The 22892-nt window shown below is 37.9% G+C and overlaps 2 protein-coding genes across 2 annotated transcripts; one reads left to right on the top strand and one right to left on the bottom strand.

Annotated features, from left to right (window-relative positions):
- Positions 1-5887: 5887 nt before the first annotated feature.
- LOC146318780 (terminal nucleotidyltransferase 5D-like) lies at positions 5888-14481 on the bottom strand. Its single transcript, XM_084730932.1, has 2 exons — positions 14100-14481; positions 5888-9416 (listed from the first exon to the last, which is right to left on the bottom strand). The coding sequence occupies exon 2, from the start codon at positions 9405-9407 to the stop codon at positions 7134-7136; it is 2274 nt and encodes a 757-aa protein (XP_084587058.1). The 5' UTR covers positions 9408-9416; positions 14100-14481; the 3' UTR covers positions 5888-7133.
- A 555-nt stretch (positions 14482-15036) lies between these two features.
- Positions 15037-20764, top strand: chmp1b (charged multivesicular body protein 1B). The gene is made up of 8 exons (XM_084730933.1): positions 15037-15220; positions 17604-17701; positions 17802-17948; positions 18235-18303; positions 18425-18532; positions 18638-18681; positions 18854-18926; positions 20024-20764. The coding sequence occupies exons 1-8, from the start codon at positions 15205-15207 to the stop codon at positions 20066-20068; spliced, it is 600 nt and encodes a 199-aa protein (XP_084587059.1). The 5' UTR covers positions 15037-15204; the 3' UTR covers positions 20069-20764.
- Positions 20765-22892: the final 2128 nt, after the last annotated feature.

A 22892-nucleotide genomic window follows, 5' to 3' on the forward strand; every position in this document is an offset into this window, starting at 1 on the left:
AGGAGAAGATGCACCAGCACAGAAGCTTAACAATATACTGCTATGGACAGTGTCAACAACAAAAGGTATTGTAGCCACCAAAAAAAACAATTTAAGTGCTTTACTTTGTGCCAAATGGTCTTTTCAGACTGGAAGCCGCTGTTATACAAGCCATCGTCCATCACTCTGTCCAACCAACCAAACGCCATGAGCAATATCAGTCATTTTGGCTTGCAGAACACAGGAGATGCTGGTCTACCACTGCCTCGATGTGTGAGTTTGTTGCGCTATTATGTGACTTTTCTGTTTTAAAATGATAGTTTTGATTCATTGAAGTCACACAATAACGCAAAACAAAGTAACAGATCACAGCAGTGGGAAACGAGCAACTCATTGTTTTGTATAGAGTTTAGTTGGTTTGGTGAGAGTGATATTTGGCTTGTATAATGGCAGTTTCTCATCAAACATCTGACAGCAAAGTAAAGCACACAATATTCTAAATATAATGTACATTTAACTGATATTGATTTTTTCTTTTAAGTAGCAAAAAGGCATTTTGTTACTGACTCTGTCCACAGCAGTACATTGCTTAGCATCCATGCTGGCACTCCTCTCTGCTTCTCCTCCTAACTGGGAGCGTGTCGGCTGCCACCTACTGTAAGCCAGTACACTGATTTATCAAAAAGTACCTCATATAATCCACATCAAATAATCCAAACTGTCCCTTTAACTAAACTATTCATTCAGTGGTCAATAGTTCTGTCATGACCACTGTGAACCGTGTGCAGTATCACTTACAGGTTACCGATGTCAACTTCTTTTGGTACTCGGTCTTTTCCTCACAACCACAAGCCTTAGTTTTCAGAGCTCGCATCAGTCAGATTTTGTGTAGTATGGGCACTAGCAATACAGAGGAATCAGAGTAACTTCAGTCAGTAGAGTACAGTACCATAGTAATATCCCAGCTCCTGCAGCCCCTGTCAGACAACTTGACGTCCACGTGAATGTTAAATGTTTTCCCTGCTTCCCTTTTGTTGGTGTTGATTGTTTTTCAGCTCTTTGATTCTGGTATTTGGTTAGAAATGGGTGCTCTTTTTCTTTTTAAGGGTAAGGGTGATTTTTCTTTTTTCTTTTCTTGGGTAAAAAAGCCACTGCATCCTGTATTTGTACTCCCTGATGGATCGGACCTGCATCCAGTCATGGTTGCTCCTGTCACACCTTTTTCTCCACCCAGCATTGTGCAAAAGCAAAGGAGGTCCCTGGTCAGCTCTCTTTCACAGAAATATTTATTTTTCCATTTGTATTATACTTGGGTTTCTTTTTAGCTATTTTGTATGTTTAATAGTGATGAGGAAAATGAAATATTTGCACATTTATCTACTCTACGTGGCAGCTGAGTAATAAAGATGTTAGAGAAAGAGAAATAAGACAAAACTGCTCATGATTTTTGTGTTAGAATGTTTAAACTGTGCCAGCACACATTTATTCAGATTTTTTTTTTACTTTGAACAAGGAACATCTGGTTCTGGCCATCTTAATCATGCTTTCTAATGGCCTAAAGCAAAGGTAGCAACCATGGATCATAGTCTGTTGTGCCATTTTTCCCCCCTGTGTATCTGACCATCTCTGGACTCCTTTTTTTCTTTTTGGGGAATATCAACTGCACATTGATTGTTTATCCATAATATACTACAATCAGAATCACTGTTTAGTTTTATAATGACTGAGTCCTGGCAGTGTTTCTGATAATCTCCTTGTGGATTTACATCAAAATGGATGCATCCTGTTTTGTTGCACCAGTAATGTTTACTTCAAAGCATGTGCAACCAGGAAAGTTGACTCTCAAATTCTCATTTCAGCACTGGGTGCTCTAATCTAAACCCACCTCCTCATCATTCTGCCTCTGTGTGGTCGCCGACACAAGAGAAAGGCCTCGGAGGTTATTCTGTTTTCTCCCTTTTTCGTTTTTGTGATTAAGAATGTGGTTAGTGTCAGGTTCTCAGAGATAAAACACAAAACACACAAATCAACATCTTGGGTGCTCCGCGCAGCAGCATTAACTGGTGTCTTGGAATTATTCTGGTTGAGCGTGAGAAGACGACTAAGATTCATATTTTGGAATCTTATTTTCATATGATAGATGGCTTAGTCTTGCCTCAAAACATCAGATTAGTTGATGATGAATACAACAATAAGATTCTACTGTAGGTGGAATATGTGACTGTCTTTTATACACAATGTTTTGGTTGTATGTGTTTTCTTTTTTTAATAAAAAAAAATTGATTTCTCCAAATGATTGTGGCCTTGTTCTGTGCTGATTTCATGATTCCTGTCAGCACAAAGCTTCAAGAGCTGTTCACCAGCACTGTGACTGAGTCATCTCTGTGGTCTTTACGATCGGGTCATAAACATGCACCGAAGGCAAAAGATTCACGAGTTACAGAACACTGGTACTGTCTTATCGACTGTGATAAGATGTAAAGTCGTAAACCTGACTGTAATATTTGCAACTGCCCTAACTGCATTAATGCACTGAAAGCTGGGTGAGTCAGACGAGGAACAAACAAGGTTGAGCTGTGACGCACCGTGCTCTGCCACACCTAGAAACTGCAGAGATGCTGGAGGATCATGGGAATTAAAAGGGATCAATGCATATAAAGACATAAAGGTCACTTTAAAGGATGCAATGGGGGCAAAGCAGAGTATGTTGTGTGTGTGTGTATTCTGTTGTTTTGAACAAATGAAGAAAAGGTGACTGAATGACATGTTTATGAATATGTATTAAGTAATAATTGAAATCAGACCTACTTTGTATAAAATCTTCAGTGCTGATACTATTAAAGTGTCATAATCGTAGGAATAGCAGTGTGTAGATTTTCAGTTTCTGGGTTAGGGCAGGAAATAGTATTGTCTGGTAAAGACTGTTTTCAAGTTTTCATCAGATAATTGTGTATCAACAGTGGAATACCCAGCTGGAAAAGTCAGTAAAATCTACATTTGTATATAAAGTTTTTAGGGATTATAAACTTTCACAAAAGTCCAAATAGTCAGCTGTCTAAATAATGTAGCATCTTTGTGCAAATATACCAAACAAAGAGGTGAAGCTGAGGTTTAGGATGTATCATGCTGTGATAAGAGCCATCAGTACTTCTTTTTTCCTCTTAAATCAATATTTCAAGTGTCCTCAGTGTATAAAAACAGGATATTTTCATAGTATGTCAGTATTGAGGAGGAACAGCAGCAGGTAGGTGGGTGGACAGGCTGACAAAGCATGCAGGCTTTGCAATAAAGCTGGAAAAATGAAAACATTTTCTTTTATTTACTTCGAACTAGACCTCTAATACTTGAAACAACGGGATATCACTATTTGTTACTCACTTGCATCTAAATAAATCAAATTAACTTGAAAGTCTAAATAAACTTTTAAAGGTCCAGTGTTTCACTTCATTCTCGAGTTGGAATATACTTTGTTACTCTGACATGTTTCTACAGTATCCCAGAGTAGCCAAACCAATCAAACACTGGCTTTGGAGAGGGCTTTTTCACATTTTTCATAAGTTTCATGGCCACCGTACTTCCCCCTACATTCCTGGAAGGAGTGTGTGAGGCAAGTAGCATTCAGTTGGTTGTAATCTGCAAGCTCACTTTTAGACGCTACTAAATCCTACACACTGATCCTTTAATGATAATTACTCTTAACCACACTGGATTGGCTGAAAAAAAACAGCAGTTCTTCAAAACCAAACTGCAGTGACTGAAAGTGAACTTGTGATGCAGGAATCAGCAAGAAAATGTAACAAAACCACTGCTTTTGAAAGTGGCTTAAAATTTAACATGAATAAACAATAATAATAATATTATACCCTTAGGTCAATTCATCCGTATAAAGAGATACATATCAACTCCCAACTGCCGATAACTTCAAAGATGCCTGAAAAAAGGTTGGCGCACTTCACATGCCAATCATGTTGCTGTGCCACCAACAAACCTACATTTGATCATGAAATACAATCTAGTAAAACTTGAGGTTGCTCAAGGTAGCCCTGAAGATGTGATTTTACTCCACAACTTAACTAAAAATGCATACAAAGACAGTTATACAAATGGTAAGCCTTGCAGGTTAATGAAAATAAAACTGTAACTCAGACCATCAATGGAGTCCAGACACAGAGAGGTTGTGTTATATTTATTACCACAATAACACAACAATCTGAGCAACTAGATATCATAACAGGAATATTTTAATTTCTCTACTGGTGAAACAGTTCCTTAACGATACACAACATACCCAAAGTCTCAAGATAGATACATCACCTCAAAGCTACATAGGGCACTACTGCACACAGTATTTTGGATGTCTTCAATATTTAGCATGTCAGAAACACCTTTATTATTACTCAACAACAGCTATGTGCATTTACATTGTGCTTCAGTCTCAAATTTAGTGTGAACAGCCCACATGTCCTAACCTGTGCTTAAATTGTCTTTTTTATGTTGAAATACTGAGTACATGTACGGTAGCTATGCATACACAGTGAACAAACACACAGGGACAGAGTGCAATAACTGCTGGCTGCATCGTAGACGGCTTGAATAATTTAAAAGTGCAGGAACATTTTGGCTCACAATGGCAGGCAAAAACCCCGACAGAACAGACATTCACTACGTCCACTACAACAAACAACTGTCACCATGTAATACACATAAACAGCCTGTTGAAGATGGATATGGAAAAAAAATTCAACATGCTCTCTGCATTTTCAGCTGTTTACTCTGGATAAAATATCATTCAAAACAAGACAGCCAAAGCTTTCTTCCCGGTGCCATCAAGAGGCAAATCCTTGTGCTGTTTCTTGTCGTAAAATAGGATAATTGATTTGATAAAATTGAGAGTGAATTCAGGGAGATATGACCCAGTTCCTGTTTTATAACTTTGACCACTATGTCAAAAATGATTAATGACTAACACTCCCTAAAGACAGTGGTTCCCAAAAGGGTGTGTAGAGGGGAGATGATACAGTGCAGTTAATATTTACATAATTACACTTTTAAAGGGATAGTTAAGATTTTTTTGACTTGGGGTTGTGTGAAGTAGTGAAGTAGAAGTCATTGTATAGAGAGGCAAAGTCATATGAACTGTGGTCAGTGGATAAAGACAAATATTTTTTTTGATACCATTTGAACTGTGATTTAAAATATAATTTTACAAGACAAGAAAGTCTTGTAAAAAGAAAGTTTTGTGTGAAACTGCTCAGTGAACTACATCTCTCGTCTTGTACAACATACATCATCAACACCAGCATTGCTGTCCCTTGTGATGGTATGTTACCTGAAGTGTTTCATCAAGCAACTCGTGGTCCTTTCACCAGCTGGGAATAGAAGGAACAAGTAAGACCCGTTGTTGTGTGACTAAATCACTATACAAAATCACACAGATATCATAGCTTCAGTGGCTAATGTTAGCTTTTGGAGGGAGAAAAGCATGACATCATTCACATGATTTCTAGGTGTGTTGCCTCTCTAATTACGTATCTTCACAATCTGATACTTAAACAGTTTTATGACAAAAAGATGCTTAATTGATTTGTAAAATAGTTTTTTAAATTGATAAGCATCGATAAGCATTGTAATTTATGGTGTTCATTGTGTGACTTCAGTGTTTTAAAGGGGTAGTTCAGATTCACCAGTCACAAAATTGACCCTTCCAAAGTCCCACCCCTTTTTGCTCTGGGGTCCAATAACAGTTGCAAGATTGGGACCTAGAGAAATCTCAGTCAGCTTTCTCATTTCCTGTTTCTTGTACTTAGCATATCTAAGTACAGGAAAGGAGAATGCTGACCAATGTTGCAAAAGGGGCAGGGATTAGGAACGCTCAATAGCACAAATGAACCGATCAAGGCAGCTGAAGGTGTGCAGACCTATGGTAGGTAATATTTACTATGGATATGTACCAAATACAAAACCAAATCAAAAAATTCAAACTATCTTTTCAACATTGATAGAAAACATTAAAAGCCCTGAAAATATTTTGTCAGTCAGCTGTTTGTTTGTTTGTTTTTTATGTGTGATGTAGTCCTACAAGAACACATATTTTTTTCTTCCCAGGTTTAGGAAGTGTTGCCCAGTTGTGGTTATTTGAGATCAGAGAGATTTTGATTTTTCTGTTTTTGTCATTGCTTTTCTCACTGAAAAAGGGTAACATCATGGGTCTCTGTGAGCCAATCAGTATTTCATAATAATTTAATCAAAATCTGTTGAGAATTGTTGTCAAATCCGATCAAACCACACCCACACAGTCCTGAGGAAAGACAGTATCTGAGTTTTAGAAACTCTTAATAAACAACAAAGATGCTGATTGTTGCTGATTTTGTTGTGAATATATCTAGATTGTTTAGAGAAATGCTTTAGATATGTTTCCAGGGCCTTGCCTTTTTTTCTTTTTTACAAAAGGAAACAGAAAGTTTAACCCCTGTCACCACACACATAACTTTCTTACAGTCCCTAATGGAAATGAAGCTTGGGTGTAAAAATCAGGTGTTTACATTCACAAATACAGAACTTACAATACCATGGAAATACCACAGCAACTTGTATCTAATGGACCCCCCCCCCAGTGAAAGATGTCCTATTTCTATACAGTGAACACACAGGTTTACTCTACAGAGACTGACTCACAAAACAGTTATATGGGGTTTTAACCCCTCCAATCATTATTCAAACTTTAACCAAATCAAGATTTTTATGTTTCATAGATGATGTTTTCATGTGTTAGAGAAGTTTATCTTCTAGTCATAGAGAATTATCACATTACAACATTCTCCTAAAAAGGGAGCCCTGCCAAAACTGAGCTGAAACAGCCATAAATAAAATCCCTCCACTTCAGTGAAATCCTCTCTACGAGCTCTCTGCAAAGTGGGCTCTTAGTGTTTTCTTTCCTTTTCAAAAGAGTTCATCTTGGAAGGGTGACGTGCTTTGCCTCCAGACCCCTTTCTTTCAGTTTGGACCTTTCATCATAAGCAGGAGGGATTTCAAAGCGTTAAACAACACTGCACCCATGGTTTCCTGTTGTCATTAAAACTTCCATGTGTGCCTCTGCTGGCAGAGCACCATGCTGAAAGTGGCCTCCATGCCTCCCTGTGGGCACGTCACTGTAGCTACACCAGGCCAGTCTGCATGTGGACGTGTAGTGGGTATGGGTGGTAGACGAGTGGGGGCTGGGCCTGCGTGATGAAGTAGCTGCTGTAAATCGGCTCCGACATGTATGGAGCCGGCTGGTAGAAACAAGTGACGTTGGCCGTGTTGGGGATTGCATTCTGCTCGCCCAGCACCCTCAGAGCGAGGACTGTGATCATATTGAGCGTCTGTCTCCTCTCGTGTCCCATCAAACAAACTGTGCTCTCGTCGATCACGCGTCGCAAGGTCATCAGGTAGTCATACTTGCTTGCCTCCTCATTGCCAATGAAATGGCACTGCAGGTAGGCCTCGATCTTGCGCTGCTGCTCGCTTACATCGGGGAAGTCGATGAAGAAGCGGGAGCACATGTATCGCTCCAAGGACTTTATCTCTGTCTCGCTGGCTGGTCTGAAGTTCCTCACCAGCAGGTCACTGTACTTCAGCAGGCCACCTCCGCGGATTTCCTCCGGGTTGTGTGTGGCAATGAGGCGATTGCGGAGGTGGTCCATCGCCTGTTCAAAGTCTCCATACATGCACTCTGCTTCAACAGTGATGGTGGGCTCCGCTGCTGCCCAGGAGTTTGCCCCACACCTTTTTGGGACAGCGTCAGGTGTTTGCTCACTGATCTGAGGCTGTGAGGCTACCACTGCTACACACGTGAGGGTTTGAGCATCTGAATCAGGGGGTTTCTTAGAGTGTTTTGGCTTCACACTTTGTTCTACAGTTTCACTCAAGCTAGTCCCATCCTGAGGTGCACTGACTGGACTGTATGTGGGAACAGTAAGGGCATCCACAGTCTCAGGCTTGGACACTGGAACATTTGAGGAATTAACTTGAGTGCTGTCCTGCAAGGAAGACTTTGGCTGTAGTGGTTTGGGGATTTCTATGGGTGGAAACAGCTGTGTAGTTAGGTCTGACAAATCATTCAGTAAAGACCACTTTTCAGGCTTACTGATCAACTTCCGCGACATTTTTCTTTGTAATTTTGGTGAGGGGCAATAATCCGGTACAATGTCCTGTGATGTGCTGCAAGTTTTCTTCGCTGGTGGAGGAAAGGAAAATTCAAGATGTGAATCTTGTAGGCTTGAGATATTTTCAGTCCTGCAGATTACAGAGTCAACTTTGAATATTTCATCACAATGTTCTTTTTCCTGTGGAGCTGACTTTTCCTGTGACGCTGGTTGGGCAGCTTGTGACCCAGATATCTCTTCGTTACTCTGCAGCTTTAAACATGCATGTGCCATCAATGGATCCCTGACATCAGTAAATAAAGTCTTGGGGGGTGAAACTAAAGGATAATCAGTGTGAAACTGTCCTTTCTCTTCACTGTTTTCATCACATAGCTCAAACACAATCTCCTCCTCTGAATGGACATCCTCTATGCCCTCCACCTCCTCTTCTGCTTGCTGAAGGTTAATGTTCTCAGGTTCAAAAACCTCCTGTGCCTCCAACTTTCCATCGACATGCTCTACTTCTACATGTGGAAGCTCTTTCTCGAGCACAGCTCGATCCTGGCATGGACTTTCTCCACCAGTTGCCAAAGCTGAGTCTTTTTCAATATCCGCTTCCACATCCCGAGGAACACTTGATGGCTTTTGCTCTTTGTTTTCATCCTCATTGTCTCTTTTAGGCAAACTCCCTGCATTCAGAGCCAACTTCCCCCCTTGTTTCCTTTCAGTCTCCCAGTAAGACTCCAGCATGCGATCTAATATTATCTGGAAGGAATCCACACTGAACTCAAACTGTCTTCTAAGTGAACTGACGAATCTGAGCCCCACTGTTTTAGCTCTGTTGTTTGAAAGTGAGATAAGGCTCCATCTGTCGTGCTCATTGAACACTTTTACCATCTTCTGCACGTAGGCCTCCTTCATCGTCAGGCAGGTGATCTTCCGTCTGTTGACTCCACAAGGAAGAAGGTCTCGTAGGCTGCCCAGCACCACCTCCTTGATCACCTGGAGGTCTTCCTGCCTGGGCAGCTCCACTCCAAAAATGATGTCTAAGTCTCTGTAGCCCAGGCCATTGTCCCTTACTAAGACGTGGCTGGCAGTGGCACCGTTCAGCCGGATATCTTTCACCTGGATGTCTCTTTCAACTAGCCGATCCTTCACCACACGAATGATGTCTTTCGCTCTCACCTGCAGTGTGGGAAAGTTCCCTCGTCCGTGGATGGGGATTACCTCAGTCAGGACCTTGTCCAAAGCTTGGACTTGCTCAAGGGTCAAGTTGTGGAACCTCTTCTCTGTTTGAAGCTCCATCACCCTTATCTGTGAAATAGAGGTCTGGATCACAATGTGGCTAATGTCTCATGGGAGAAATAATGTTCAATGACAGAGCAAAGCAGTACAACAGAGAGGAAATATATTGTGATCTAAAAAAAGTTTTTTTTCTTTGAATAACATAATCTGCTAGCTTTGCCCTTTTGTCTTCTCTGAAATATGTCCTTTTCAAATGCAGAGAAAAAGCTTTTTTTCTCTCCATTCACACTGTCTTTATCATTCCAGCATTTTATCTACATCCTTATCCTTAAGAGGGAAGAGTTTACATGTAAATAGGGTAAAACTTGCAAAAAATGGATAGAAACTTCCCAAGTTGATTAGTGACATTAGGACAGTTGCTTTTTGTATTACAAGTTTTTGAAGTGTTATGTTTTAATGTGTAAATTCTGTATAATCCAATTAAAGCTACAGCAAGAAATTCTAGAGAAAGTCAAATTTCAACATGTTTTTACAAATAAAATGTTATGTACGTAAGTGCTACTAAAGTTCTGGCTGATAGTATGAGGGAAAACTTATTTTGTCTTTAAAGATATGCATTGTGAAAATATGTAAATTTTGAAAGACAATACAGGTGAATAGGTAAAGAGAAAAAAATTTACTAGATAGATATCACAATTAAACTTCCCTGATTGATTACTTACATTAAGACAATTATTTTTGGTATTACAAGTTTTCTGAAATTTCCTGTTTAAATATGCAAATGATGCTTTCATGAATGCTAGCTTTTGGTGAATTTATTGGAAATCTACAGATATACATGGACAAAATGTAGTAAAATAAACACTCAAATGTGCATTTTGTATGTTTTCTTTCCACTAGTCTGAAAGAATACATGTATGGGCGCAAAATAGACCAGAATCTCAAAACTGAATGAAAAAAGTGTATACAAAAACAATGTTTTTAACTGTAGTTTCTTGCCTTAAAAATATTTTTCACTCATTTGCTTAGTTTAAAGACTAGGCCTTCAAAAACTTTTGTTTTGCTCTGCTCCTAAAAGTCGTGAATGTGCAAGTACAGCTAAACAAATAAGAATAACTGGCAAAGAGTTTTCATCCTCATTCCTCTCTGCAATATATGTGCTAAGCAATGAGATATGATTATCATCTAGATTTGAAATACAACCACTGCTCTGATTTTCTTCAACATTTAGCATGAAGGGACCCAGACAAGCGAGCTCACAGGACTAAGGAAGTTTGATTAACTCGTCTGGTGTGCTACCACTAGATGGCAACAGCATCACAACACAACAAAGTCAACTGAATGGCATGCTAAGTGCTTGAACATAAGCTACTAGCCATAACTACTTTGTATTTTCCATGTTGAACTTCTTTGTGAACTTGAATAGGCTGTTTCAACACATTTGCAACATGCAAATAAAACTTTGCTCACCTATCTATTTTTAAAACAGATCATGATAGAATATTCTTTAACTAGGCTGTCATAATAACAGATATATGCTTAAATCGAGTGGTGATAAAAAAAAAAAAAATTGAGATGTGATTGGTTCAGTTGCAAAATAACATGAATGTGCCTATTTTAAAACCCCTCCCAAAATTAATTGTGAGATTTTCTGACAGCTATTCAGTGCATTCCAGTAGCATTTTGAACGTCACAAGCTGTTTGAAATTCTTCCGTGACAATACAGGTGACTCACTGTCTGTCATTTACTGTCTGTCAGCTGTAAGGACAATCTAGCTGACAGATCTATAAGGGACAGGCTGAACTTGTCTGTTTCTATTGAATCTGTGTGTATGAGCTTTCTTCCACTGAAGCAGGAGTGCTGAATCTAGGCTTGTCATACCAAACAAGACACAGAATGTTATGGTCATAAACTATACTGCATAATGTTGCTAATTAACATCATATTGTTGATTGACAATGTACTTATTCCCATTGTTAGAATGTGAAAACAGTGTATTTGTAAGAGGGAAAAAAGTGCGTCATCATTAATGTACGCTGACTGACTCACTACTGAGGCGAATGTCAGATTTTTAGCCTGTTGCTCGCAGGTTTTAAAGGACCTTCAGATGCCTTTATGACAACATTAGGGTTCAGGGATCAGTTAAGGATCCTCAGGGTGTTTTGAAAGATTAATACCCTTGTCATCCCTTATAATGTATGCAATAAAATATACTGAACATGTTATAAAGTGTTTTTTATGATTTTTTTGCCTTTGTGTTTTAGTCAGCATCAGTACGTCATGCTGTTAAAAAAAAGAAAAGGAGATTAAACTTAATTTCTCACTATTTCTTTCTGTGAGACACATGATTAGATAAAAGAATCTCACAAAAACCAACCAAAAAACATTAGAGAAGAGTTAAATGTGTACATTTAAGTGTGTATGTAACTGCAGTGTATAAATAGGGAAATTTAGCTTACTGCATTTTTGCAGCTGTCTGCTCTATTTAATTTACTGCTGCTCCACCACACTAATACTAGCCAATATTTTTTCCAAATGTCATCAGATTTCAAGCCAGTTGAATTTTAATGTTTGAGTGAAAAATAGAAAATGTGAAGATGCACCAACTTTCAGGTCATCAGATCTATGGCACTTCAAGCGTCACCTAAGATTATTATAATTACACTCACTTATTTGTGTATAAAATCAAAGATAATTCCTGTTAACATCCTTACTATACACTTATTTCATCACTTAATCAGAAATTGATACCAGCTATGTGTCATGTATTAAGTAGTGATTGGAAATAAATAGTCTTGATCATATATTGTAAAAGAAAATCATATTGCAAGTATTTTGACAGATTTTGCAACATGGTACACAATTTGTGGGAATTATCATTTTTGCATCACAATTTAAATCATGATGTGACGTTGGGGTTTGGTGGGAAGACTGGGGGCAACTGTAATATTTTATTTTATATTTTCGTTCATAACTCACAGACTACTTGAAATATACTAGTTATTTTTGCTATAAGACACATATATGTGAACTTGGTAATAATACAACTGATATATTTTCACTAATAAGGGCAAGACTATAATATTAAATGTAATACAAGAAGGTATAGTGTCTTGCTGTTGGTGGGGGCAATTCTAACAGTGGTTGCGGGCAATTGTGACACTGAAAAAGTCATATTAATTGTATCTCAAGTAGAAGCACACCTCAACGTAGTCACATCACTGCTGTAGTATTTAATAATGTTGCTTAAGATTTTTTGTATATGGTTCGAATTCTTCAAGATGTTAGGCATTGTATGTTCAAAGCTAAAGTCTGTCTCTAATTTGCAGAAGAGTAAGCAACTATTCTAGTAGGAAGTAGATTTTAATTATTTGAATTGAGTTAAAATAGTTAAATATGTTCATTTTCTAACAGAAAAATATGCCAACACAAGGAAATAATGTGCTTACATTGGAACATGTGGCTCAGCAATGATAAAATTTTGTATGCCAGCTAGCAAAAGTAATTTGCAGTCATTTAAACTTAGGATAGCAGAAGAAAAATATTGTACATCCAAAAAGTACCCTTCATACCTAAAAAAAAAAAAAAAAAAAAAAATCATCCTGATCCTTTACTACAGGCAGAGAGAGAATCTTACTGAGCGTGTATAAAGTGGCATCACTCTGACTGCAGGTACTGACAGCGTTGCAATTACTCCCTGTTATAATTGCCCCTGGTATCCCCTACAAAACAAATGTGTTTTCACACATCTGGAGGACAAGGTTAGCAGGCCAGCGCATCTGTGCACCTACGGTATTTCATTATAATACTGTTTTGTCACATATTTTTCTTGATCAAAAACTGTTGCTTCCATTATTTGGATATTTCACTTGGTCAAAAATACCGTTGCACTTTAAACCTACAGTAACTAAAGCTTAATATAAATACTCCGACAAATTTGTGTTATGTCAGTGAAAATTTGCATTGTTTTTAAACTGGCCTGGTCATGTGATGCGCTGTAAACAGCTCTTGATCATCTGTTGAGTGCACAGTGTGAACAGCCCACAGCCTGTGTTGGTACTTGGCAGTCATCATCAGTGTAAATACAGTATAAATACAGTCAGTGTCGGTAAACCGGGGCACAGGGAAGCATGGCCCACAGCAGCCTCTAGTGAATCTCAGGGGTTACATCAGCTCGGTCCTGCAGCAGGACTGCTCTCCTGCCACTTGGCTTCTTTATAGATAAGACTATATGAGTCATACAGCCCCTGAATGAAGCATCACTCGTTGGCTCTCCTGGATCCTTTCCCTGTGCGCACAAACGACACAAAATGCACCACTTATGGTGGCGTTTAGGGCTGTGAAATCCATTTATATTAAATTAGCAAGCCTGGTGAATAGATTAAAGCATATTACAGACTATATTATTCAGCCTATAGACTGTCGTGATGTGGAGGGATACACATTGGGGGGCATTTTTAAACACTATTTTTGCACAGGCCACTTTTATTCTTTGCTTTTTCTGTACAGCCATTATATGTCGTCCTCTGAACTCAAAATGTTCATGTATCAACTAACTAAATTAGTTAAAAATGAGCACAGTCTCTGTGTTTTCTGATGAATTTATACTCTTCATAAGACATGAATACAGGTGGCAAGTTTAGAGGCATAATAAATAAATGAACAGGCTAATATTTAGCTAAAGAAAACAGTAACGTTAACTGCGTTTTGCCAGAATGGGACACAATAACACAACAATTCTAAAAACTCACCTGGTTTGTGGCCAAATAAAACTGTAAAGTAAAGCCAGAGCAGCAACACAAGAAAAGAAAAACACACTGTGATATATCCAACAGGTTTATCCGACCCCGCTGGAGAGGTTGATGCTGAAGTTAACACGGACAGTTTCCTCTCAGCACAAGAGCACTGTTTCCATGGCAATCAGGCGTCACGAAATTTACGGTAAATCACGACGCTCGCTCTCTCTCTAACCTCCGAGTGACAGCCACTCAAGTTTGTAACAAACACTGTGTCTTAGCGCCGTCTAAACGCATCTTAACAGTTTGATAAAGTTTGACTTTTATTGGTGGAAGCACACCAGATATGTCACGCTGAAGTACCGGCGTGCCACCGCACTGCCGAGCTGTTGCGGGGTGAACATCACATCAGACGGAGTGAGTCATCCTCTCTCCCCGCCGTGATCCACACCGTAAATCTAATCATCAATCAACCGCCTTCACCGCCCACTACTCTGCCGCTACAACGTCACATTCACATTTATGTGACTGTGTTCACTCACTGTAACAATAAGCAACGTGGTAGCACAAATTAAAACATTAAAAGTGTCGTATGTTACTGTTGATGGTTAGTTTTTTCTTTTCATTCATATTTTGCGAGGAGGAGGGGTCGTGTTTAGAGGGAACCCTTGATTTGCGAAACTCTCGTGAGATTTATGCGCGTTATATTTTCAGTGCACACTCTGTTCAAACTAATTGTGTTTATAATGTGATAACGCTGTAGATAATTCTGGGTGTGGTAGGGACAGGATACACTTGGTTGTGATTAGGGAAAGATCATAATTTGGGTTCAAATGATTACTCTCGCGATACCTTTAGCGAATTTGAGGTTCCCTTCTAGACAGGGCCAGGACGAGGGCGGGCAGGCAGCTTGTGACATCGACTGGAATACCGTCACCACGTGACGTTGACGTCATTCGTATTTTGGTAAGACACCAGGAAGTGCTGGAAGAAAGCAAAGACCGAAACCCGAAACGCTAAAGTTTTACTGACAAGTTTTGCCTTATTTAACTACCCTTCAGCGGACTTTCCGTTGGGATTTGATTGCGAAATTGTTGGATTGTCGAAAAGTCGCCTCAAGATGCCGAAAATGGACCGTATCCTTTTAAAACAGCGGTGAGAAAGGGTCGGAAGACTATGGTGTGTCGTTAACTTGTAAATGAGAGCCTTGATAGCGAACAACAACATGACGACATGGTGAGATCTACGTGTGACAGATTTTTAAACTCTTGTGAGTAGCTCATATTTTCACCAAAGGCACAAGTGCTGTCCTACTGAGTAACCTGAGCATTTCCTAATCAATTCCAGGCGCCGTAAAATGGAAGAGAACTGGGCTGAAGGCCTCGAAAGCTTCATGGCTAATGGCTAGAAATACTCAACAGCTGACACTTGGTGACTTTTAACCAGTAAGTGTTAGTTAATATACTCTAAAAAAAAATTGTTAAATAGTAAAACAAAGTAAATTACCAGGTCATTTTGTCATGTGTTTACTGTAACACAGCGCCATGAATGCACCCTCACAGGAACTGCATTAAAATACGTACATGTATAGGAAACTCCAAAAATAGCAGTTGCATAACCTGTATTTGTCACTGCTTGTCTACTCAATCAAGAATACAGCTGTGGTGTTCGTATTAGTGTTTGATAATAATAATAATGGTGATGATAATAATAATAATAATAACATTAATGATAATATAATACTAAGAAAAATAGATGTAACACACTTTGTTATTGTAGTCATACAGCGAAATTATTTGGTGACACTAGCAGCAATATCAAGGTAAACGGTAAAAACAGAAATAATAGGATCAAAGCAAGAATTAAAGGATAAAATAAGAATAAGAATCAAGATAAATATTATGAAGTAGCATCCACTTTGGTGGAGGTGGATGAACAGTGACCAGGCAAACAGTTTAATATAAAAAGGTATTGCACAACAGTTTTAATAATCAAAAACAATACTGAGACGTGTGATGATAAATTAGATGGGTTGTATTATACAGTTGCATATGTAATGTAGGTGATAAAGTTTTGGAGTGATAGTAATAATTTTATATATCACCTTTCAAGATTACCATTACAAAGAGCTTCATAATAAAGACAATTAAAATCAAGCATGAGAAAAATCAACAAAATCACTGTCAACAAATGAAATAACAAAAGCACATAAAGCAAAGTTAAAACAACCAATAATAGTACACATAAAAATAAAATGAGTTGCATGTAAAATATCAAAGAAAAAGTCCACAGAGCAAAAGCCCCATTACTGTTGGTCTTAAGCCTTGACCGTGGAATAGCTTATCAGAGTATCTAATGCTACTGACAGGTGAGCAGTGGATTAAAACCTCAGCCAGGTAGCGTGATGCCATTCAATGCAGGGCATTAAAAGTCAAGACTAGAATTTTAAAATCAAGCCTAAAATGGACAGGCAGCCAGTGAAGGGAATCCTGCATTTGAGCTTTGGTTAAAAGTCTGGTGACTGCTTTTTGGACACCCTGAAGCTGAGTGATCATGCTGTAGCTAAGGCAAGTGAGGGAGGAATAAATAGCAGCCCAAATGAAAGATATTTCAACTTTTAATCCTATTAAAGAAAGAAAGTAAGAAAATACAGCTAAGGATGGATTACTGACAAGGCAAAGCAGGCAACTGCCCTGGGGCCTCAGATTTTCAGGGGCCCAGATGACTTCTGGTTCAATATTTACCAATTATTTTGCGATTATTTCATTGGAAATTTGCAAGAATGTACCGATTTATAGGGGCTCACATTTAGGGCTGCACAATTGAAGGTGGGGGTGTGGTATTCTAATCCAATAATACTTTTAATCAAATTCAGTGAATACCTCCTTATGGTCCTCTAGCTCCCCATTATGTGTGTGTGCTGACAATGTTTCTACACAATCCTGGCTCAGACCGAGCCACACAGCACTCTTTCATTGAAATCGCAATATGGCTAAAGAAAAGAATTTGACAAAACGGTGTTATAATGAAGTACTGTAGTGTTTCCTACAAATCTTGTTCTCCAGATATAACCGCAAAAAATGTCATATCATCATGACTGTAATAGTTTTGTTGTTGTTTTTTTCAGTGAAAATGAAAATTATTATGCATTATTATGTCATTCTCACTAGTCATGAATCCCATTGCAGTATCTGTCAAAATATTCTGTACATTTTTTTTTTTTTTTTTTTTTTTTTTTTACCATGTCACGCAGCTTTACTCAATGTTCATTTTTTCTTCTAGACTGGGGCAAATTGTGTTATAGTTATAGCATATTATAGTCTGATCAAATGCATTTAACAGGATCTGAGTTGAGATAATTACAAAACAAATGATGACAGGGATTTAGAGGCAGGACACATATATCTCAAGACCTCCTGCAACACTTGCACAAGTCATCCCCAGATATGAAGGTGGTCATCCAAGGTTGCTTGTTTGGTGTTTTTGTTTGGACTTTGTTCTTCTTTAACTTCACAACAGAACATCTCTTCAATTTGAGGTTTGCCTCCAAAGAACTACTAAGAAATTCCAAGAAATGTGACAAAGAGGAAAAAGCAGAGAAGGCTAAAGTCAAGAAAGTAAGCCCTTCTGAAGCCAGTCATCAAGATCCCACATTACAAAAAAAAACAGCCACAAAAGATTTTTACTGAACCGCTTTTATTTTTGTTTTGTCTCTAGGCCATTCAGAAGGGGAACATGGAGGTGGCGAGGATCCATGCAGAGAACGCCATCAGACAGAAGAACCAGTCTGTGAACTTCCTGAGGATGAGTGCTCGGGTAGATGCAGTGGCAGCGAGAGTCCAAACTGCAGTTACAATGAACCAGGTATATTGAATACTGGGTCACTGCATGCTGCTGCAGGCTTAAAAAACCCAGGGTGGCTACAGTTTCACATTTATTAAGAAAAAAAACTCTATAAAGTTTGAATGAGTCTTAAATTGTCTTTGGGAAGGTCTTAAATGTTTATTGATTGAATCTTGTAATGGTGGTCTAAAATTACCCCCAAGTCATACTGCTGCATATTACTGATATGGGTAGACACCCTGAAACTGAAACAGCTTGTTTGTTGTCATTTTGGTTTCCATGTCATTGATGATGTTTTATTTCTCAGGTCACAAAATCTATGTCTGGAGTGGTGAAAGGCATGGAATCCACTCTCAAGTCTATGAATCTGGAAAAGGTAGAGTACAATTTTCACGCGAAATAATATTTTGTCTCACATTTTCACATAAACAAAATAATTGTCGTAACATGTGGTAAGAAATTCCTCTGAGTTATGATGTTCCCATCCCCTTTTCCAGATTTCAGGTCTCATGGACAAATTCGAACGCCAGTTTGAAACCCTGGACGTTCAGACGGCTCATATGGAGGACACCATGAGCAGCACAACAACACTCACAACACCACAGGTGCACTTCTCCTCTCCGCTCTACTCTTATGTTCTTTCTTGTTGTTTTAATATTGGTTTCATTGTTGTTTGTTCATTACTGTTTGTTGTTTCATATTTGTTTCAGAATCAAGTGGAGTCATTGATGCATGAAATGGCTGACGAAGCAGGGTAACCTTTTCATAAATAGATAGATAGCATAGATTAAAGCATAAATTGTAGTTAGTAAAATGATAGACATTAATTTGAGTGATGTTTTAGATAATATTGTTCAGTATAATGTAAGCAAAGTTACTGATTTTTTAATAGTAATGCTTAAATGTTGGTGTGCCTTTTTGTTTAGATTGGATCTGAACATGGAGCTCCCTCAGGGACAGACAGGATCAGTGGGTACCAGCGTGGCCTCTGCAGAGCAGGTACACACACACACACACACACACACACACACACACACACACACACACACACACACACTTGATGTTAAGATCGTTTCGTATCTATAACAGATAAACAAACTTCACATAAACCAGACTGCTTGTAGCAATATAAATTAAGGGGACTTTTTGAAGTGGAGTTGTATGAGGTACTTATCAATATTCAGTGTATTAGCTACAGTAGATGTCGGTCGACATGCCCCCAGTTTGGAGAGGCAGCAGGAGAACCCGTGTAGGAAGCCATGCTAAGAACTGTTGTGGACAGGGTCAGCAACAAAATGTATTTTACCCACCTAAAACAAGATCCACCTTAAAAAAATATATATCAGTTTAGTGTGTATGCTATATTTAGAATATTTTCACTGCGTTACCTTGTCACCAAACAGCCTTTTTTGCCAGGAAATGGCAGTTATTTAAGCCAGAATATCACTCTCTCCAAACCAACCAGGAAATACTGGTTTATCGCTGCCTCAATCAGTTAGTTTGTTTGTGTCATTGTGTGACTTATCATGTTCTGCTTGTTTTTATATATGTAATACTTAATTATATGTTATTTTATGTTTTTCATCTATGATGTATCTTGAAGCACCTTGAGTTTACGCTTGTCGTATGAATGTAGTATATAAATAAAGTTGACTTGACTAACCTTTTAAAACACTGAAGTCACACACTAACACAAACTAACTAACAGATGGAAACAGTGATAGACTAACAACTCCTGTGTTCTGCGAGTTAAATTTACATGATTTTGCCGGAGTTTGGTTGAGCAAGAGACAACAGCGGTTTCCCATTGAAAAAGGCTGTGTGACGAGAAGGTAAAGCAGTAAAAATGTTCTAAATATAGTGTTCACTTAAACTGATATTGAATATTTTAGTTGAGCCTTTTTTAAGTGGCTAAAATTTTACTGCTGACCCTGTCCACATTAGTACAACGCTTAGCTTCCAGTACTCCTCATACGGCTCTACTTCAAAAAATCTGAACTATTTCAAGGGTTTATGGGATAGATTGGGTGAAAAAGATTCTTTTCTCGTCTTCTTCTTCCTCACTAATGTCTGTCTTTGCTCTCTCTTGTCCAAAGGATGAACTGTCTCAAAGGCTCGCCAAACTCAGAGATAATTTTTAGAAGGATGACGGCAGTGAACTGGCACCATAACACGGAGCTCGAGAACACGCGTACACTACCTGAATATTACTCCCAAACACCTTTTATTATTACATCAAGGCTTTTCTCCTCTTTACGTCTCACATGTCTCTGTCGAGGACTGTATCATTGTGTGTTTGTTTTTCTCAGATAATGGCCCTTGTTGATCCTGTGTTTATAACCTTTGGATACCTTTATGTAAACTAACAGAGATGCTGGATGTGAAAAATGTATGCATTTCTCAAATATACATATTTACCAATGAAGAAGATCTAATGTAACTTTATTTTTCAATATGTATACTTAAGAACTCCATACATTTTTAAAAAAAAAATGGAGCGTGGTGGTTATTACCTGTATTTATAGGTTGATTTTCATTTACTCAAGGTAAATAAGCTTGAGGTTTTGGGCTAGAGAATTCAAATTTGGGTTCATACATGCATGATTGCACAAAAACATGCATTTTCTCCTCTTATCACAATGTGAAAGACCTTCCTCCTGATTGTTGAGTTGGCTTCATGTGTTGATTTGTTGTACTTTACTTCTGAGGAATATTTTAGAAGATAACTGACATTTGGCCAATGTGATTTTTCTGGTCATCTTCAGTATTTTCACTGATCATTTGGGAAGGGGTGGTTACAAACAGTAAGTAAAAAATAAAGTTTTATAATACTTTTATCTACTTTGCTTTTTTGATTAATTAATTTATTACTTCCATTTCATATAAATCTATTGTGCCTAAAGTGAAAGGTCTACACATACTGTTTATCCATGACTCAAAATCATCTCAGTTATTGCAGTGTGTTTTTATGTTTAAATAAATAAATCTGCACTAACAAGTGTCACGGGCTGAACAGGAGACAGTGTCATTTATCAACATTATGTAAAAGAAAATAAGTGATTAGTCTGAATATCCTCAGAGAACCAAAAGAATAACAACTGAGACTAAAAGTCCATCGAGTATTAACCCCTTCAGAAGAAATGTCAGAAACAATACATAGCATCAAAATATGAATATGTCATATAATTATACAAAAGATGACAAAGTATTTCACATCATTGTCAGAGACTTTTCTCACTCACCCATCAATCCAAAGGTGGTAAGTGATCCAAATTAACTGCTTACTCACAAAAAATGTGTTGCCAGAATAAGTGTGAAATAGAAACCACAAAAAAAAAAACAAAAAAACAATGCACATTAACAGATGAAATGTGGTTTTGTTCTTAGAAATATATTTGTATATAAATTACTATAAAAATTGCTTAAAATAAGAGGAAAAATGTAGATTTCCAGTTAAAAAAATATAAATACAAACTAATGAGAAGTGTATAAACACTGCAATGTCTTTTTTTAGTTTAAAGAATATATTTACATATATTTGTTCTGTAGACTGTTTCTCCTGTGTCCCTAAATCAAAGTTCACTTCCAGGGAAAGTTTTTGCCACAAACTATTTTTTGAGTTTTCTGCTCCATTGCACACAGATGCAATCAGAACTAATCCATCACTGTGAGCTTAAAATGTCCACTCCTGTGTAAGAAAAACATCTTTCCTCTATTCAGCTGAACCATGTTTAGTAAGAGAGATGACATTTGAGAAGTGTTGTCATCACATCTAGTTATTTAAGTGTGCCTGGTTATGGTATTAAGTGAATGAACATGGATATGACAAAATTCTTTAGGTAAGGACAGCTCTTGTAAACAGCAGAGATAGTGAAATATAAAACAAAATCATGCAGCGTTGGCCAACTATTGCTTATTATGTATCTTGCTGGTCTTTTTCGCTCTCTGTCTCTTATTTCTAGTCATAATTCTAATTGTGGGTTGATGGCATTTTTAGTGTTAACAGTGTAATTTTGAATATTCAAAATGACATTCAACATAGAGTGGTCCTGGTGGCAAACATAACTGACTCATTTCACTGACTGTCACCAATGATGATGACACAATATTATACCCTGAAATGTAACTAAACAGATGATCAGGAAATAAATTTGGCTCCATCTACTGGTGAAAAATAGCAGAGAGTGAACATTTCATGCAGATATCAGAGCTTACAGTCAGGCTATCGCTTGTGATGAAAGTTACATCACTGCTTAAATATTGACTCACTTTTGAGTAGGAAAATATTGAGAACATTAAAAACTTCAGTTAAAACTTCATTTCCTACAGTAAGTGAGTAAATGGCTGCATAAAAAGTTCTTGTAAGAGTGCATTAAAGCTGCAGTGGCACATGGTTGTTTACAGGAAAGCACCTCATGACACACAGATGCTATAAAAGTGCTGCAAGTGTATAGTTTTAGTTCCTTCTCTGACATTTTATGTACAAAAATAGGTAGGTACATGTATCATGTCCAAGTGTACAAAAAAGCATCTTGCAGCCATAGCCTAAACCCAACAGGAATTCTGCTACTTTTAATTTACTAGTCAATTTTGTTGATTCCCACACTTTATATTCTAACAAACTCCAACATAATTGATCAGATTGACTTCAAAGTCAGTGTGTGCAGTCTATACTATTTCTTCCTACCATGGTCTCAGATTAGATTCTGAGGATTTATCTGACCCAAACACAAAAAAGGTATACAATGATGTTCAGACGTTAATATTTTTGAGCGTGCCAAGGAAAATGAGACAATGGTTCAAGTGAGAGAGTTTTATAGTCTTGACTGAAACAAAATATTTACAAAACATTCAGTTTTAAAAGGATGGTGAATACAACCCTTTCAAATGCCTCCAGTAGTTTCTTGTCAGTATCATGCTATTGGTCTACTAGCCAGATAGTATATTTCCTTTTGACAATTTTTC

This window comes from Lutjanus erythropterus, chromosome 11 (assembly GCF_056507025.1).
Source record: "Lutjanus erythropterus isolate fLutEry1 chromosome 11, fLutEry1.hap2, whole genome shotgun sequence".
Lineage (NCBI taxonomy): Eukaryota > Metazoa > Chordata > Actinopteri > Lutjaniformes > Lutjanidae > Lutjanus > Lutjanus erythropterus.

Coding starts and splice junctions, on each gene's coding strand:
- LOC146318780 (XM_084730932.1), bottom strand. CDS start 9,407: ATGGAGCTTCAAACAGAGAAGAGGTTCCACAACTTGACCCTTGAGCAA.
- chmp1b (XM_084730933.1), top strand. Junction 17,949..18,234: donor CTGCAGTTACAATGAACCAG/GTATATTGAATA, acceptor TTTATTTCTCAG/GTCACAAAATCTATGTCTGG. Junction 18,927..20,023: donor GCGTGGCCTCTGCAGAGCAG/GTACACACACAC, acceptor TCTTGTCCAAAG/GATGAACTGTCTCAAAGGCT.